This window comes from Ochotona princeps, chromosome 25 (assembly GCF_030435755.1).
Source record: "Ochotona princeps isolate mOchPri1 chromosome 25, mOchPri1.hap1, whole genome shotgun sequence".
Classification (NCBI taxonomy): domain Eukaryota; kingdom Metazoa; phylum Chordata; class Mammalia; order Lagomorpha; family Ochotonidae; genus Ochotona; species Ochotona princeps.
In genome coordinates, this window is record NC_080856.1 from 30,105,176 (window position 1) to 30,124,902 (window position 19,727).

At 39.9% G+C, this 19,727-nt stretch overlaps 1 protein-coding gene across 1 annotated transcript in view; it reads left to right on the top strand.

The window, feature by feature from the left end:
* Positions 1 to 19,727, top strand: part of LOC105942581 (coiled-coil domain-containing protein 7-like) — a 192,298-nt gene that overhangs the window by 74,135 nt on the left and 98,436 nt on the right. Inside the window, exons 19-24 of the mRNA XM_058681281.1 lie at positions 3,180 to 3,269; positions 8,336 to 8,416; positions 10,379 to 10,492; positions 13,841 to 13,951; positions 16,670 to 16,780; positions 18,025 to 18,135. Of these exons, the coding sequence (XP_058537264.1) occupies positions 3,180 to 3,269; positions 8,336 to 8,416; positions 10,379 to 10,492; positions 13,841 to 13,951; positions 16,670 to 16,780; positions 18,025 to 18,135 (618 nt within the window). The remainder of the gene's footprint in view (positions 1 to 3,179; positions 3,270 to 8,335; positions 8,417 to 10,378; positions 10,493 to 13,840; positions 13,952 to 16,669; positions 16,781 to 18,024; positions 18,136 to 19,727) is intronic.

The following is a 19,727-nucleotide window of genomic DNA, read 5'->3' on the forward strand; positions in this document are numbered from 1 at the left end:
GGAGCAGTTCCCAGGATCAGAGACACCAGGAGTCTTCTGTAGCTAGGTTGTTGGTGGTGCTGATCTTGCTGGAACTTGTTGGCTGTTGCGTCTGAGAGTCATATGGACCTATTTTGACCCATACAATGCCAAAGTCAGTATTGTTACTACGTAGTGCATCAACTGATTTGTACTACATTGTAAAAATGTATTTGCTTGAAAGGCAGAATGATGTAGAGAGAGAAGGAAAAGGAGGCTGGAAAGAGCAGAGAGAGGGAGAGAGAGAGAGAGAGAGAGAGAGAGAAAGAGAGAGAGAGAAAGATATTATAAGACGAAGCTTCCATCTGATGATTCATTCTTCAGCTCTCCTGCACTGGGTCTCATTCCTGTCAAAGCCAGGAGTCAGATTCCAAACATGTAGGTGACTGAGACCCAAGTTTTGAGAGACAAAGAGGAAGATCTTATGTCCAATGATTCACTCCCCAAGTGACCGCAACAGCTGCAGCTCTGCCGATCTGAAGCCAGGAGCCAAGAGCTCTTCTGGGTCTCCTATGCAGGTACAGGTCCCAAGGCTTTGGGCCATCCTTGACTGCTTTCCCAGGCCACAAACAAGGAGCTGGATGGGAAGTGGAGCTGCTGGAATCAGAACTAGCTTCCATATGGGATCCCAGCGCAGTCAAGGAGAGGACTTTAGCTGCTGGGCCCACCGTGCTGGGCCCCCATTTACAATTAGTATTTACAATTTTGCTTGATATTTATATGATTTTATTTTGGGGGAATGTGGACATTAAATTTCTCTCCAAGTAAATAGAAACAACAGGGATGCTTAGAGAAGTGTATTCACCCAATGTTTCTTCTTGTTCTAAAGCTCTGTCACCCTTCTATTTTCCTATATTTTTTTCTGGTTTCTTTCTTGATTTTCATTTCATAAAACTGATTATGTCTTTTTATTCAGTCTAATTCACGAAGTATAATACTGAATATCCTTTTGATCAGTTTTCTGCATGTAAATTTATGTCCTCAGAGGTAATGAAATAGTTTAATGAGCACTTTTTTCCCCAGCTGTAGGCAACTGCCTAGGTTGCCTTCTACTTAGAAAGGTGTCACACTGCCCACAGAAGAGCCGCTAGTAGCTGGCAGGCATTCTGTGCCTGTTCAGTGCCAAATGTATGTTAATTATACTGGCAGGTTGGTATAGTTGCTTATTCTTTTTAAATTTTTCTTTTCTTTTCTTTTCTTTTCTTTTCTTTTCTTTCTTTCTTTTTCTTTCTTCTCTTTTCTTTTTTCTTTTAAAGATAAGTGGGGAAGGCTGGGACATGCTACTCAATTTCCCAAAGAGGTAGGTGCAGATTGTTTGGGAAGGGGATCTTCGGATGTATCTTTGGCAGGGCATCTTTGACAGGAAAGGAATGACTTTTGGGGCCTTTCACAGACCAGTGCACTGTTGGAACAAGTAGGCAAGGAACTGAAATGGAGTAGTTTAGAGGATATGTCTGGGTCAGGCCAAGGCAACTGCCCACATGGGATACCCAGACTGTGCTAAATAGCATCTCCAACTATCTGCTGGCACATTAAATTTAAAAAGCTGGGGCTGGAGGACATTCCTGGCCAGGCTTGGCCTAAAGACCCATTCCTCAGTGTTGGATCTGGGGTTGGGTCATTTTAATCTGGGCCCAGCACCCACCAGGAGATAAGAGAACCAGATCTAAGGGCAGATTTCATAGAGGACTTGTGGGCTCATCTGTGTGGGACTGCAGCACCTGCCGGTTTATGTGGAGAGCTGGGGTTAGTGACAGGCTGAGCCAGGCTGGACCACAGAACTCACATGACAAGGACCCACTTGACACTCAAAGGACCTTGGGTTGCAAAAAGGCCAGGCTGAGCCAGGCTGAGCCAGGCTGCAGTGCATGCTAGCACATGCAAGGGTCTGGACTGAGGGCAGACTGTGTAAAATAGGGCTGCTGTCACCACTGGTATGCATGAGATCAGAGACTGCGAGCATGCATGTTAAGGGAACTTTGGGTGTTCCCCTAGTAGCCCACATATTCTACTGGGGAGTGCAAGAGCCAGGGCTGGGGACAGGCCAGGCTAGGCAAGTCTGCAGCATTTGTCAGTGTTTGTGTGGGTCAGGTCTGGGGACAGCCTGGGCTGGGCTAGGCTTCAGTGCCTTCTGTGTGTAAAGACTTGCTGTGTCCACTGCTATGTGTAAGGTCTTGGTCTGTTGTGGGGTTGCTGTGTCCACATAACATGTGGGACTGGGGCAGAACTGATAAGGTAGGTATGTCTACCAGTATGAGCTTTGGTGGGTGCAGGTGACAGATCGAACCTAACCCTATACTGGCTGATGCACATAGGAGTCATGTCTGTGGTCACTCCATGTAAGGTTTCTTGGGAGACTCTCCAGTTAGACTGCTGGATTCAGACCCTGACTACAGGGAAAATCACTGGATGTGTGTTCTGACCTTGAAGTGCATAAGTCAAAACTGGACCTCCTTAGTTACTGATGTCTTTGAACAGTGGTAACCAGAGGTATATGGGGGACATGATGGCCAGCTCATCTAGGCCAGCAGGAGTCTGATAAGTCTGCCTTATCAGAAGATGGAAAGCAGACCAGGTTGGACAGTTCTCCTATCCAATCTTTGCAGCATGTTCCTGGGTCTGTGGACACACTAAGGTAGACTTGTCAGCCAATAGACCTTGGAAAGATTTTCTCAACCCTGTATCAACAAAACTAACAGCTTCTCAGAACTATAAAGACCGTTCAAGTAACACCTTCGGAACACTTTCTCTCACATCAAGTACTCTAAGGCATCATCAAATAACTGTCCCTCATCCCCAGGTGCTGATATTATTTGGTAGCAAACAGCACTTCCCTCCTCCTTCCCTGCTGTGGACACAGGAGAAAAAAGAACAAAAGCTGAAGCATTTGTCCCACACACCTTCCTCTGTACTTGAGCCTCCCCACCCTAACCACAGGCCCGCATGAATCCCTCTCAACTATTATAAAAGAAAGTAGAAAATAAAAATGCTTACTAAAATTTTCCTAACAATGTTCGTTTTAGACCTATCATTATTATAATTAACTTATAGCCTTGTAAGATGAGAAAAGGTTGCCGTATGCTTATCTTTTAAATTTCGATTTTGATCTGATTTTCTTTCTAGTGCACCAAAGTAATCCTTCATGTATCTCTTTATAACAGGTGAAGATGTACTTGACAAACAATCTTCAGCCTCAGAATCTCAAGTGCGAAAAGTAAAGCAAAGAATTGTTAAGGGGGATAGACGCAAAGGTAGGTATAGTATTTATAAGCTACTTTTAATTTGGTTTAAGAAGTAATCAGATCTTTTCTTCTTAGTGTATTTGCTATGTTCAGCATGACAAGGTGTGTTGGGTCAGCCCAAAAGAGGCATACTCACATGAAAGTCTTCAGTCTAGGGAAGCCAGAGTTCTCTGTTTAGCAATGCAGGGCGAAACAAGAGACACGGAAATGTGGCTGCTCTGTTTATTATCCGTGGTGCTGTAAATGAGCATTTGTACAGAATCTGCAGATTTGTGAGCACAGAATTTTTTTATTGAAGAATTTTAAATGCAGTGAAATGGAGTCTTGTTGTCTATAAGAAAGTATATCAAAGAAGTTATGCTTGGTTAGTAACTAAGATAATTAATCATGATTCCAGGAAGTCTTGAGGTGGACAGAGTGGGTCATAAATAGAGACATACGTTTTGATGTTTGCTGGGACCAGCTAGGTGTCTGTCTGCTTATCTGCTTCGGCATGTCAACTGACCTTTGTTATTGTTAACGCTTTCTTAACTGCCTGCCTTTGCAGTGTGATCTCATATGCCTTTGGCTCATGAAATGCGGCTACAGCTATCAAAACCCTGATGTGATTGACATAGAAATATGTGGGGACTAGAGATAGACACATTTGGAAAGTGTTATTAAAATACTACTACTACTACTCTCACAAACTGCCAAGGAAAGAAAATTGTGAGCTTGTAGACATGGCTGAAACTGATTATCATTGAAGAAACTGCTCAGGTTAGATATCTGGGCTCATCCTGCCCAGTGTAATGACACCCCACATTCCATCTTAACAAGAAAGTTTTGATATGAATTCCATATGGATTCTGGTTCAACATCAAGCTGTTCCACTTTCTATCTAGCTAATGTGCCTGGGAAAGTAGCAGATGGTGACTTCAGAGCTGAGCTCCTGTATGTAATGTGAGACCTGGAAGAAGCTCCAGATGCTTGGATTCAACCTGGGCCAGCCCTGGCCATTGCAGTAATTTGGGGGAGTGAATCAGTACTTGGAAGATTTCAACCCTGACTTTCAAACAAATCAATAAATCTTTGAAGAAAAAGATGTTAGAGTAGCAACACAAGAAATATGCAGAAGCAAGGTAGCCTGGCTCCTAAAAGGACACAGCGTTTCCTCAGATTAAATCCTGATCTTATTATATGGAATGCCTTAAAAAATCAAAAGTATGATCATCAGGAAACTCAATGAGATGCAAGAGCATATAGATAGTTTAAATAGACAATATGTGACAAGATTGTTAAATTCACTGAAGAGGTAGAAATTAAAAAAAAAAAGAAGCAAATACATTTTGCAACTGAGAGCATCAATAAATGAAATAAGAAAAATACAATTGGAAGCTTCAAAAGCAGAATATACTATATGGAAGAAACAATTTATGATCTAGAAAATGACACATTTGAATAACATTTACAAAAAGTAAAAAAAGAGTGAAGAAAGGTGACATGATATGGGATACCAATAAATGAGGAAATAATCAAAGGAATACTTGAAAAATATAGAAAAAGACAATGAGGACCTATTGAATTCCAAGTCTTAAGATATGGACATTTAAGTAGAGTAAGATCAAATGAGCCTGACTTCTCTAAAACTTAAAAGGTATTTGTCGGGCCCGGCGGCATGGCCTAGCGGCTAAAGTCCTCGCCTTGAATGCACCAGGATCCCGTATGGGCACCAGTTCTAGTCCTGGCAGCTCCACTTCCCATCCAGCTCCCTGCTTGTGGCCTGGGAAAGCAGTCGAGGATGGCCCGGAGCCTTGGGAGCCTGCACCCATGTGGGAGACCCAAAGAGGTGCCAGGCTCCTGGCTTTGGATTGGCTGAGCTTTGGCTGTTGTGGCCACTTGGATAATAAATTCTCAAACAGAAGATGTTCCTCTTTGTCTCTCTTCCTCTCTGTATATCTGATTTTACAATTAAAAAAATCTTTAAAAAATGAAGTTGAATCATACAATTGGGTATTGTATGTTCTCTGATATAAAACAAGCTTCCTGCAAAGTACAAGCTAGATAGGTAATGAAACATATTTTCATAAATGAACTATCCAATGGGACTAGCATACCAGGAAGTAAGGTATGTTGCAGTATGCTTCTCTACTCTCAAGAAGGAATCCCAATTGAAACAATTAAATATACCTTGGTACTAGATTTTCTGCATTTGCCTATATGTACATGATTCACATAAGTAGTGGAAAGTTAAAGCTGTAGTTGTTACTCTAGGACCGTACTACTGTGGCAATATGGAGATAAATGACAGGGGTAGAAAACAGGGAGAGAGGAAGAGGAAAGAAATGGAACTGTATCATGGAAAATAATAAAAATCGAACCATACAGTCAGTAAATGGACCTAACACATTTACAGATAGTATGATTCAGCAGCTACAGAATGTATATTCTTCTCATCAGCACATGGAAACTTTCTAGGATATACCATGTATTAGGCTACAATCAAGTCTCAGTAAATTTTAAAAGATTGAAATCTTCATGTACATTCTCATAGCACAAAGGGATAAAACTAGAAATCATCAATCAGAAAAGTAGAGAATTTACAAATGCCTGGGAACTAGAGAGTGTGTGTTGTTAAAATTATTAATAGAGCACAGAAGAAATTAAAATAAGAGTTTCTTGAAGCAAATGAAATATATATATGTATATATATACCAACATTTAAGTGATTGGCAAAAGCAGTATTAAGAGAAATTCATGGATCCTGCCTGTATCATAAAATGATAAAAATAAATAAAAATTATCACATACTCACGTTAATTCGTGTCCAAGGTTACTCTACAGCCCACTCAGCTCCCTGCTTGTGGCCTGGGAAAACAGTCAAGGACCACCCAAAGCTTTAGGACCCTGTACCCATGTAGGAATCCTGGAAAGAGCTCCTGCCTCTTGGCCCCTGACTTTGAATTGGCTCAGACCGGGCCACGGTCTCCACCTGAGGAGTGAACCAGAGGATGAAGGTCTTTCTGTTTCTCCTTCTCTCTGTAAATTTGAGTTTCCAATAAAAAAAATTATAAATCTTTTAAAAAAAAAGGTTATATCAATATGTGCTTATGTTGAGAATTGGCAAGATCTCAAATCTAATGATGAATCTGAGGGGGTTAACAAGAACAAAACCAGATTAAGCCCCAAATTAACAGGAGGCTGGAAATAAGAATCATAGCAGGAATAAATAAAGTGGAAACTAGAAAAGTAATACAGATCAACAAAATGAAAAGAAGATAAGAAAACACTAATCAAATTGATGATGGAAAAGGAGACCACCGAAGCACAAAGGAGTATTAAGAAACTACTGTCAATAATTTCATGCCAGTGGGTTGGAAAACTGGAAAAAATAAATTAACTCCTGGAAACATGGCTGATTAAGATTAAGTCAAGAAGACAAAGGACTGGTATTGTGGCATAATGTGCAAAGCTACCCCCTGAAAGGACAGCTCCCCAATGAATGATGGTTCCAGATCTCCTGCTCGGCTTTCCACCCAGCTCCTCTCTAATGCACCTGAAAGCAGTGGAGATCATCGGGTGCTTGAGCCTCTGCACCCCTGTGGGACATGCACAGGGAGCATCAGGCTCTTGCTTCAGCCTGGCACAACACCAGACGTTGCAACCATTTTCTGCTCTATCTACAGATAGATGGAAGATAGATTCATTGCTCTATCTACGTATCTATGTATCTTTCTAAGTAATTTCCTTTTCTGTGTTATTCAATTAAAAATCAGTACATCTTTTAGAAATAGAATATATAGAATATCTGTACAGACTCCTAACATATAGTAATATTGACACTGTTATTCAAAGTATCCCATCAGAGAAGTCCACTGTCTGATTTTTTTTTTTACTGAATTCCACATCATATTTAAAGTGACACTAACTCTAATACTCTCACTTTCTCCCTGTAAATTTGTTTTTCACATGCAAATAAATATATCTTTAAAAATATTGGTAAGATAGAATTGAAAATATTGATGTTTGCAGATGACATTTAACATGAATAAACATAAACACTACAATAAAACATTGTTAGATCTGATAAACAGATTAAGTAAACTCAAAGATGCAAAATCAACATTCAAAAAGCAGCAATAGGGGCCCGGCGGCGTGGCCTAGCGGCTAAAGTCCTCGCCTTGAATGCCCCGGGATCCCATATGGGCGCCGGTTCTAATCCCGGCAGCTCCACTTCCCATCCAGCTCCCTGCTTGTGGCCTGGAAAAGCAGTTGAGGACGGCCCAAAGCTTTGGGACCCTGCACCCGCGTGGGAGACCTAGAGGAGGTTCCTGGTTCCTGGCTTCAGATCGGCGCGCACCAGCCTGTTGCGGCTCACTTGGGGAGTGAACCATCGGATGGAAGATCTTCCTCTCTGTCTCTCCTCTCTGTATATCTGACTTTGTAATAAAAATAAATAAATCTTTAAAAAAAAAGCAGCAATAATCTCACAGAGAGAGAAATCAGCTTATAATTAATTCCCTTTCATACTAGCTACAATCACACTTCTAGGAATAAGTTTAATTAAACAGTGAAGGGTCTTTACAATGGAAATTATAAAATGTGTTTTAAAGAAATCATCAAGGACACAGAAAATAGAAAAGTATTCTTATTTATGGTTTGGATTAATATTATTAAAATGCACTACTGGAAGTGATTTGTATGTTCAATCAGTCTCATTCAGGATGCCAGTGGCATTATTTGCAGAATTAGATCCTTCTAAAAATTTATGTAGAATTGTAAAAGACCCGGTATAGTCGAAACAATCTTTGACACAAATTCAAGCTAGAGTTATCCCAATCTGATTTCAAAGCACATTATAACACTTTGGTAATTAAAAGAGCACTCACTTAACATAAAATCCAATCCTGAGAAAGTGGAACAGAATTGAGGACCCAGAAAATAGACCGCACAAAATAGAGCCAAATGAAATTTGACGAAAATGCCATGAATATGGGTTTGAAGTCTTTAGCATCTACTGTTACAGAAATGAGAGGAAAATTTTCTGATTATGTAGTATAGCTGAAAGTCTCACCATGTATGTTTTTCTGCTTTAGCATTTCTTATAAACCCAACATCACCTGAAGATATGATTTTGCTGGCAAGAAGAGAATCTGAAACTGAAAGCGTATATGAGAGTAAGTAATTAATTAAAAATCATGTATAAAATGGTTTCAATGGGCCCAGCGGCGTGGCCTAGCAGCTAAAGTCCTCGCCTTGAATGCCCCGGGATCCCATATGGGCGCCGGTTCTAATCCCGGCAGCTCCAATTCCCATCCACCTCCCTGCTTGTGGCCTGGGAAAGCAGTTGAGGACGGCCCAAAGCTTTGGGACCCTGTACCCGCGTGGGAGACCCGGAAGAGGTTCCTGGTTCCCGGCATCGGATCGGCACGTACCGGCCCGTTGCAGCTCACTTGGGGAGTGAACCATCGGAAGGAAGATCTTCCTCTCTGTCTCTCCTCCTCTCTGTATATCCGGCTTTCCAATAAGAATAATAAAATCTTTATAAAAAAAATGGTTTCAAGTAAATAACAGAAAAACTTTGCCATGCAGTTGGTGAGTATGTCTGCACTTACGTCCTATTTCTTCTGTAATTATTTTGTTCATGTTCCTACATATTCGTTGCTTGTTTTGGGGTGTTTAATAATGACTCAGACAAAAATTTCCACTACTTTGAAGTTCTGTGTAATCTCAGACTTTTGTCAGATTGTGTTTCAAATACGTGGATATCATGCTACTAATTTGTCTGTAGAAGTAAGGTAGATTTGTGATATCCTTGTAACTTTCATCAGTGTTTAGTAATTTTAATTGTGAATATCTTACAATTCTTTGCTTAAATTACTCTGTATTTTATTTTTTCTGCTATTCTGAATGAGATTTCTGTCTTAATTTATCTACTATTCCATTATATATGCAAGGCAAGAACTTTGGCTGCTAGGCTAGAAGTTCTAAAAGCTTTTTAGTGGAATGTTTAGGTTTTCTCATGTATGGCATCATGCCATCTGCAAACACAGGAATTTGACTTCCTCCCTTTTGATTTCACTACCCTTCCGTTTTTCTGCAACTAGTTTTCCAGTTTTCATTGTAGATACATTTCACATTCTGGATTAAGTATATTCCAGAGTGTTTAAATTTCTAGTAATTATTCTGAACAAGATTGTTCTTGCAAGTTCTTTCTCAGCTATGGTGTTGTTTCTGAATAAGAAGGCTATCCTACACCTTTACAAAACTCCCTTAGTGGAGGTTTTTGTTTGTTTGTTTTTGCTTCCCCTATGTATAGTATCATGTCACCTGCGAAAATTAGATTGCCTCATTTCCTTGCAATTTGTATACATTCAATATATTTTTCTTGCCTAATGGCTCTGCCTTAAGCTTCCAGAATTATATAGAATAACAGTGGTGACAGTTGGCATTCTTGTTTGGTTCCACTCTGTAGTATAAATGTTTTTTCTACATACCTTGACTGTGTTGAGGAATTCTTGTGTTTCTTTATCGGGAAGTAGCACACAAGTTACTCTGGCTAGATATTTTCCATACTTTTTGCCATCTAGTAATTTCTTTAAGTCTTCTCAAATATATCATTTTTATCACATTATTTACCAGATTTTGAATTATACTGTACTTTATATCTTTGTTTATTTAACCAGTTCCCTGTGCTTGATTATTTAAATGTTTTGACTACTTTACAGTAACAAAAAGCCGTAGTAACAACCTTGTGCATACGAATCAGCAATTGTTTGGGCTATTGTTATGCATAAAACTGATATATAAGTAACAGTAAAATGAGAGAGTAATTAAAAAGTAATGCAATGAATTAGGGAGATAATTTCAGTTTTTACCAATTATATTTTTAAAAAATAAGCTAAATATTTTTTAATGAAATATCACAAATCATTATACAATGCAGAAGTTTTAAGATAATGGGTGTATACATCTGTCCATCATAATTCTTAATGCCATTTTGTGTCATATTTCACATGCTATTAATTTATTTAGAACTTGTGAGAAATTTCTGCAAAGCCACTTGTAAATTTGGAGCTTAGGGATTTTTGCAAGAGATCTCCTTTTTTGTTTACTGTTCTGAATGCATCTCTTTATAGCTATTGGTGAGGAACTGGGTGAAAACAGCGTTAGTGAACAGTCTGAATATCAAGATGCAAAACCAGAAGGGAAGGTGAAAAAGAAAAGAATTTCCAAAGGGGAAAGACTGTCCAGTAAGTACAATAATTATGGATAATTAAGACTATCTTGAACTCATCAGAAATTCATTGCTATTATCTGGCTCATGAACATGTATTTGAGCACACTTTTATTGCCTAGGGTTTTTGTGTCTTAAGCTAAATATGAATATTCTAAGACAACCAGATAACAAAAGCAAAGGTATTCAAAACCTTTGATTGATGTTTCTGGTCCTCAGGTATTTCAAAGCCATGAGATGGAAGCTCAGTACTCTAGAGGGCCATGTAATAGGCCCATCCTTGACTCATAGGGAATGTGTACTTTGTAGTTCACTCTTACGGATTTCAGATTCCAAAAACAACAGTGGGTAACTGTGTCCTGTTATACTGATTTTCAGTAAACAAGTGTCGCTGAGATCTATAACTTGGACAGTGGATGGGATTTAAAGTGACTCCAAGAAAGGTAGCATAGCAGCTAGTTCTTGGCTTCCTGAGCTGCTTTTGGCCCCGTTTGTTCCAAAAGGAAATTGATCTTCTGTTGGTTCTCTAGGCCATGGAAATCCCATACATCTGCACCATTCAAACCCTGTGCTGGATACCCAACCCATGGCCCCATTTCCAAGGTGGTTTTCCAGTGTGTCCAGGAGTAGGCACTTTCTTGGCAACCAATTTTCCATTGTTTCCATTGCCAGTGAGTAGTGGTTGGCAGTGCTTTATTCCATATTTCAGCACTTTTCAGTTAGTATCTCTTACGCTCTGTTGGCCTTGAATGCTGTGCTGATGTCTAAGAGAGATGCCAGACTTTGAGTTGGTCGTTTCGGCTTGAGAGTAACGATAAGAGGCTCTGTTTATATCCTTCTGTAGTGCACAAACAGGAGTCTGGATGAGCTACTCTTCACTTTCCATCATGACACACTGAGGAGAGCCTACCTGCATTTTTTGGTCACCTCCTACTGCAACAGATAAGCAGATGTCTGCTGGTCCTGTGTTCCACGCCTTTTACCATAGACAAGTAGGTGTTTGCTTGGTCCTGGGTTCAACTCCTCCCACAGTGAACAGCTGGAGCCCATGTGAGACCCTGTTCACCTTCTGACCAGATGTGACTTCCCGACGTGGAACTTACACAAGCAAAGACTGGCTTTGTTGCTGCTGCACTTTTCCCTTGAAACAGTGGGCCTCATGGCTCAGCTGCATTAGTGTAAAATATTTAGTGGAGTTGATATCTGAGGAAGGGTTGACAGCTGAAGATGGTTTAAAGAAATGATTAGTTCTGTTACCAGGATCCTGTACTGTTGGAGATGGAAGTAGAAAGGATAGGATTGCAGAAGCCCTGAATGTAAAATCAGAGCAGTAAAAGTGTTTTCTCTTTTTTTGTATTTTGTTTGTTTGTTTCATTGCATTTCATTTTACAACATCGTTTCATAGGCTCTGAGGTTACCCCAGCCCCTCCCCGTGTCCTCCCCCCATGGTGGATTGCTCCACCTTATTGCAGTATTACAGTTCAAATCCAGTCTTGTTTCTTTCATTACAAGCATGTGCCATGCATAGAGTCCAGCATCTTATTGTCCAGTTCAACAGTTTCTTGGGGAGACCAACTCTGGTCTGAAGGCAGAGCTGGCAGAATGCCGTTCCGACCAACTAAAAGCCATAACTTAATATCAACAACAGTTTCCAACACTATGGGGTTAATTAACATTGTATTGAGTGACTGATATGTTAGAAAATGCAGGATCTTAACCGCATCCTGCTGCTCCCACCTTTAGGTGTTCTAGGCCAAGGTAGTGGCTAAATAGTAGAGAGTGTCTGTGAAGCCCATGCTGTCCTCTCAGAAGACCCCTCCTGCAGTAGAATGACTAAAGTGCTGTATGTACATCAGCATGGTTGACCTGGGGATTGATCAGAGGATGGGCTGAACCAAGGCCATGACATCTCCAGGGGCTGCAGTATACTGAGTATGCATTGAGTCCATTGCGAATTGGAATGACTTCCCTTGGAAAACTGCCGTGCCATACCTTTGTAATTGCTTGTAATTTTACCTGGAAAACCACACAGGAATTCTGGCCTGGAACTGAATTCATCAGTGTTTTTGCATCCACGTATTTCCATTAGCCTGTATGTTCAGACATAGATGCTATCAACTTGTACATTTATGCATGCACAAGCACACACCTAACTGCATGCCTGTTGACATACGTATGCACATTACATCCATACACAAAGCTCTAACTATGCGGACACGTGTTATTACACACATGGGCATATTCACATTCATGAAGAGTCTTGAGCACCTTTGATCTTGATTAATTCCTTCGGTAGTACACTTGCCTGCCTTTTGTCTACAGGATGTGCGACTCCAGCTAATTCATAACTATTCACTCCTTTGCTTATTTTATTGCATTTCTGTAATTGTTTTAGGATGGCTTAGCATATATTTCCATACAAATCTCCTGAAAATCGGTGATGCATTGAGGCTGTTCTTCACACATTTGAATGAAGGCATGTCAGCTACTGTATTCTGATGAGGTGCTTGCATGAGTTCTTTTTTTTTCCCCTTTCGTATCTTCATTTATTTAAGCTTTCAGTTTAGTTTGATTTTTCTTTCTCTTTATAAACATATAGAACATGACCCTGATTCCAAAACTTACACACACACACACACACACACACACACACACAGTGGTATTCCCTAGTGGAAGTGTTTCAATCTCAGTTCACTTCTTTTATCTTGTAGGTTACTAAATATATTCTTCTCAGATATTTCACCCACTTTTTATGTTATAAAGATAAGTATCAGTCTCATTTTATCACTGTTTTTTTTTTTTCTTATTTCTCCTTCCTACTTGTCTAAAAGACAGCGCACAACTTTTGCCCTTTCGGATTTTTCCCCATTTAATACTATCTTCTAGATGTTCTCTAAGTCAGTTTATAGCAACATTTAAAAAACCATTTTAATGCTTTTTGTACAGCTGCTTGTTTCACCTTGCTTCCCACAAAATATGTATTATCATTTATAATACATGTATTACCCTATTCTACCAATATTCCATGTTTGAGCACTTACATTGTTTTTGGTGTAATACAAATAATGCTGTAATGAGTCAACTTGTACATATGTATTTTCATGGGTGCTATTTGAAATCTAGATCATTTTTTTGCAGTATAAGTAAACTGAGAAAAATAGATACTAATGCTAACTATATTTGATGCCTAGAAATGTGGTTTTTTTTAATGGGAAACTATCAGCATATATCCATGAAAATTATTTTTTTACCTTAATCGGATCAGCCATGAAAGTAATTTAGTGAAATTTTATAAAAATGACAGAGATTACCTTTTAAACTTTAAATACAGCAATTTCTTGAAAAAGTGTGTTTCTCTACATAGCTCATTATGAAGAACTGAATGAAAATACCATGGCAAGACATCAAGAATCAATGTCAAAATCCAGACTTCGGGAACAGAATGATAGCGTTTCTAGAGGAGAACATGTCACCAGTACGTATGAAGATCCTGGATGATTTTATTTTAAATTTAATAACACCTTAAAATCTATTTTCTTTGGTTCATGAATCAGCATTTGATTATATATTTTATAAACATTCTCCTACTTTTTCACCATTTGTTGTATCTAAAAGGCAGATTTTATAGAGAGGAGTGGCAGAGAGAGAGAGAGGTTATTCATCCACTGGTTCACTCTCTAAATGGCCGCAAGTGCCTGAGCTGAGGCAACCCAAAGCCGGGAGCCTAGAGCTGCTTCCAGGTTTCCCACATGGCTACAAGGGCCAAGGTCCCAGAACATTCTCTGCCTTCCAGTGACTTAGCAGGTCATAACATTGATCAGAAATCTGAAGTGAAGGATCTGGGAGATGGAACGGCACCGATGTGGGATGCTGGAACTACTGACAGGGAGTTTGCTTGCTATACCACAGCACCGCATTAAATAAAACATTATTTTTTGTTTGTTTAGTGTCATTTTTGATGTTAAAGTGGAATATTGCAACTAGAAAACAAATACCTAAGCATTCACAGGTATCAGTATTTCTGATCAAATGAGCATTATATTGCATTAATCCCAGGAAATTGCATATCTAAAGGAATTGTTCTGTAGACTTCATTTGGTTCACGAAGACTGTGCTAAGACTTGTGCTTAAAGTGTTGACTAAGGAGCAAAGAAACGTAGACTTGGAGGCACTATGGAAGATGGTCTCTATGCCATTCTGTCATGTCCAGACTCACTTAAGGAAAAGAGGCATTTGGGGAAACTTAATAGATGGTTGAGTCAAGGAGAATATGATAAAGGGTAGCAGCATTACAACCTCACAAATCACTCAGCTGCTTTGGACTCACTGTGTTTCTTTGGTTTGAGATGGTCCAGAGCTAAACAGTCACCTCCTGAGTAATACATGTTGACTCCTCCTAGTTTATCCCCTGGAATTCCACCTGGGTACAAGGTTCTCATGCCCCAGCCACATTTCTGCATGTCGATCAATACCTCTTTTTCAAGATCACCAATATATGAAAGGCTATTTTAGAGTTATTGAAGCTCATTCCAGCTGAGGCAAATGGGTCCTCTCGATGTGCCCTTTTAGAGATGTTGTATCAGACATCTTGAAGGTCAGTTGTTTTCTGCTCACCTCCCACAGCAGAGGTAATGATCTTGATGGTGTCCACAGTGTCCCTACCATATCACAACACTAGCGTGCTTACAATGGACTGAGTCCGTGGGCAAACCAACCCACCTCACAGGCAAAGGTATTCAGTGGAAATCTTACTGCATGACAATGAGGGAGGGGTTTCTTTTCCTACCACTGGTAGATTTACCTTTTTCAGGCGACAAATTGCTAGGAACTTTCACATGGGTCGCTGAAATGGTCTTAACTGTGGTGGTTCCCATCAGGGGTCACATAGAGACATCTGTGTAGCAATAATTGGTAGTGTGACATGTGAAACTAGAGGATTCTAGGGATCCAAGGTGGAGTACCCACAGTTGGGTATGGGTAAAGTCTTGATTTGGTATGCTTTAAACTTAAAACCACAAATCAAAGTTGGTTTCCCCTCAGCCTGATGGAGAGATTGCAATTGTTAGTCCTTTGTAAACTGGGACCCAAATGACCCAAACTATGATATTTCCTCCCACTGCCTTTATGATCTAGAAGACAGCTTCAGATTCTATTGGGGATTTGGGGACCTTTATATTGGTTTGAAATCTGAGATTTTTGGGTGCATGCAAGCAGTATTCTCCAGTTAACCTTAAGAAAATGAAAAGAAAACAGTATGAATAATTGTATCTTTCATTACCTTTGTGGCTGTAGACTATAGCATGCATTTCTGGTGCTTCTTCCATCTGCATCAGAGACTTTGAAGGCACTGGGAACAAGGGGTCTGTCAAGATGCACCACACAAAATACCGCAGTCACACAGGCTCCACTATAGTACGGAAGTTAACAAAAGACTGTCTCACTGGTGCTCTACACGGCTCTAGGTGTCCCATCACACAGGATGTTAAATAGGACTGCCGCCTTGAATGTCACTGTCACACAAGAAACAGTTAAGAAGTCTGGCTCCTTGGCAACAGGCATACTACATTGGTTGCCTCTGTCACACAGGAAGTAGTTAAGAAGACTGCCTAACTGGTGCCAGACATACTTTATAAGGCACCACGATAACACAGAATATTCACAAGATGGCTAAACACACCAACTAGTATAAAGGCTCAATACTGCCTCCTTGAAAACAGCAAACTACTACAGTACTTTTTAAACGTGTATTTTTTTATTGGAAAGGCAGATTTACAGCGTAAAGGAGAGAGAGAGAGAAAGATCTTCCATCTGCTGGTTCACTCCCCATGTGTCCATAAAAGCTGGAGCTGAGTTGTCCCAAGCCAGAAGCCAGGAACTGCTTCCGGGTCAACCACACGAATGCAGAGTCCCAAGGCTTTGAGCCATCTTCTTCTGCTTTTTCAAGCCACAAACAGGGAGCTGAATGAGAAGTGGAGCAGCTGGGATATGTACCAGCACATGTATGGAATCCAAGTGTTTAGCCACTGAGCCGTTACCCTACCTCACGCCCTACCTCAGTTTGTAAATCTCCACAGGTTGTTGGTGAAGTATGACTTATATACCTACCTTCTTTATGGAAACGTCCCAAAGGTGATGGAGAAATGCTGTTTTTACTTGTGATATCCACTGTGTGATTTAATGCATTTCTGTGCAGCTCACAGCAAAAAAACAGAGGAAAATCTTAAAGATGAGCCTGAAGACTCAGTATCAAAAACACAGAAAGGAGTAAAGAAACAAAGAAAAAGTAAAGAAGGAAAACCCAGTTGTAAGTGTAAATATTATAGATGAATTAATGTAATGATCAATCTCTTCATGATACTGTTTTGCTTTGGCTCATAATATCCAGCTCTCTGAACTCACTGTTATCATGGGCTTCCTACTAGTGTCAGGCACGAGGTTGAAACTAACATGGACTGTGGTTGCACCAGCAATGGTCTTTTATAACAAAGTCCTTATTCTCCAGTTTATATTTCTTGTTTTATATATTTTAAGGGAAGCAGTTTATATTTCCTGTTTTATATAGATTAAGGGAAGTATATTTTTTATTATTTACATTACTTAACTATAACATGTTAGATACTCCCTTTCAGTTTTTATCACTAAACATTATTTTCTGTAAATACCACAAAGGCAATGTTTAGGGATTCTTTTCATTGCATTTACTTCCATAGATAACAGTTGTTAAAAAGAAAATACAGTATGACATGTTAGAGCTTACGTGCCTCGTTTCATTCAACCAGCACAGTCAGGGTTTTTTTTTAATTGATGAATAATCTTGCACATTTGCACTTTTTACCATCATATCTGTGAATATATATTAACAGAAAATATGAAAAAATCAGAAAAATAGAGTATGAACTAAGGCATATTCCAATTCCAGAGACATTACTGATACAAGAAAGCTTCACCACACACCCCTCACTGTTCAAATAAGATGAAGCTTTAAGATGAAATGATGTCAATATGGAAAATAGTACCTGTAAAATGTAGTATTATCTCAACCTCATGTGGTTAAGAACTTGCATTTTTTTAAACATATTGGTTACTCAATACTATGTCCACTAATTCTATAATGTTATAAATTGTTGCTGATGTTATGTTGAGGGCTTTTAATTAATCGGGATGACACTCTACCGGCTCTACCTTCAGACCAGAGATGGTCTCCCCCAGAAGCCGTTGAACTTACTTGGACAAGAAGATTCTGGACTCTATGCTTGGTATATGCTTGCAATAAAAGAATCTCAACTGAACTTGAACTGTGGCAATGCAACAAGGTGGAGGAATCCACCATGAGGGGAGGGTTTAGGGAAGGGTGGGGGGAATCCCAGCACCTATAAAACTGTATCACATAATGCAATGTAATAAAAAAATAAAGCTTTATGACAGTTCACTGACAGCTTTCTAAAAATTACAGAAAATGTTGCTGTATATTTGTTGTAAATTAAAAGCCTAGAGTTTTAAAATACTTTTCTTTTTCATTTAGCTGACTAAATGTATCTTCTTATGTAGATAGCAATGAAGAACTTTATGAAAATTTTGTGCTTCAGCCTCAACATTCAACATCTAAGTCAGAAATTCAAGCAAAGACACAAAGAACTTCTACAGGGGAAGTGCTTACTAGTAAGTACCGTATTTAAAGATACAGTAGCTTATTTTGCTGAGTTCTTATCTTGATTTATAAATACATATGAGATATATTTTATAGACATTTTACACCATGACTAGAGTAATGTAACATAACTGGGAAAAAAAAAACAAAGCAAAAATGTCAGTTCTTGCTAGTTGACATTTTTGGTCCTGAGTTTATTTAATGACTGCAGGGCAGGACTAAAGGTATTCCCCGAAGTACTACGATAGGTGCATAATTATCTTTCCAAAGAAATGTGCCTTTTAGTCATAACTCTGGATTTAAAAGCCTGATTGGCACCTGTGACCTGCAGCAGTGACCTTCTGTTCTGGGATCCAGTCAGCCAACATAACTATTACTGAAGTATGCAGCAGGTGTCCAGAGAGCTAAGAGGGAGGCTGTGTCGGAAATGTGTAGATGGACCATTAGACTATCCTCTTGGTCACAGCACCAAGAAAATGAAGCAACCTTTCTGTAACCCATAAGAGGATATTATGATATCATCAAGGATTAGTTTTACACATAGAGAAAATGAGAGTGTACAAAGTTGTTCAACTGATTTCTGGTTTTTCTGTTATTTTTATTTGAAACACACATACACACACCTGCTACCCTGTAGTACATTATCTAAATGCTCACAGTGAGGGCAGTTTGTCTAGGATTTGGCTGTATCCTGCTGAAGCTAGGAGCTCTGAACCTAACACAGGTCTATTATGTGGGTGGCAGGAACCCAACTGTTGAGCCATCACCAGCTGCCTCTTAGAGGAAGTCAAAAGTGCAAGATGAAGCCAAGACTCAGACCGAGACACTGATTTCAGATATTAGGATCCTGTTGGAATCTTTTTTTTTTTTTTAAGATTTTATTATTATTGGAAAGCTGGATATACAGAGAGGAGGAGAGACAGAGAGGAAGATCTTCCGTCCGATGATTCACTCCCCAAGTGAGCCGCAACGGGCCGGTGCGTGCCGATCCGATGCCAGGAACCTCTTCCGGGTCTCCCACGCGGGTGCAGGGTCCCAAAGCTTTGGGCCGTCCTCGACTGCTTTCCCAGGCCACAAGAGGGGAGCTGGATGGGAAGTGGAGCTGCCGGGATTAGAACCGGCGCCCATATGGGATCCCGGGGCGTTCAAGGCAAGGACTTTAGCCGCTTGGCCAAGGCGCCGGGCCCCTGTTGGAATCTTAATCATAAAACCAAAGGCTTACTCATTGTCCTGGTTTTACCCCAGGGCCATGACTGTTCAGTCTTCACTGAAGTAAGACGCTGTGCGCTTTTAGAGGCAAATTCTGAAATTTCAGAAAGGTCCTGGCCAACTATTTCTTAGTTGTATCCAAGGCCCAGCTAAAAATGCTAGTATGTCAATGGGATGCCCAGTCCCTTTCAAATGATATCATTCCATGGGTCCAGATAATGGATAGCATCCACATATTTGAGGCAGATCTCCTCTCCTGGATCATGTATGTCATTGAGCATTTAAAAGCTGTGCAGTCACAGAGGATGCTAGAGATATTTGATCACTTTGTGGAAGGATATCAGTAGTGTATTGCAATGAATTTCACATAGATAAACTCACCTTGAGATCTGTG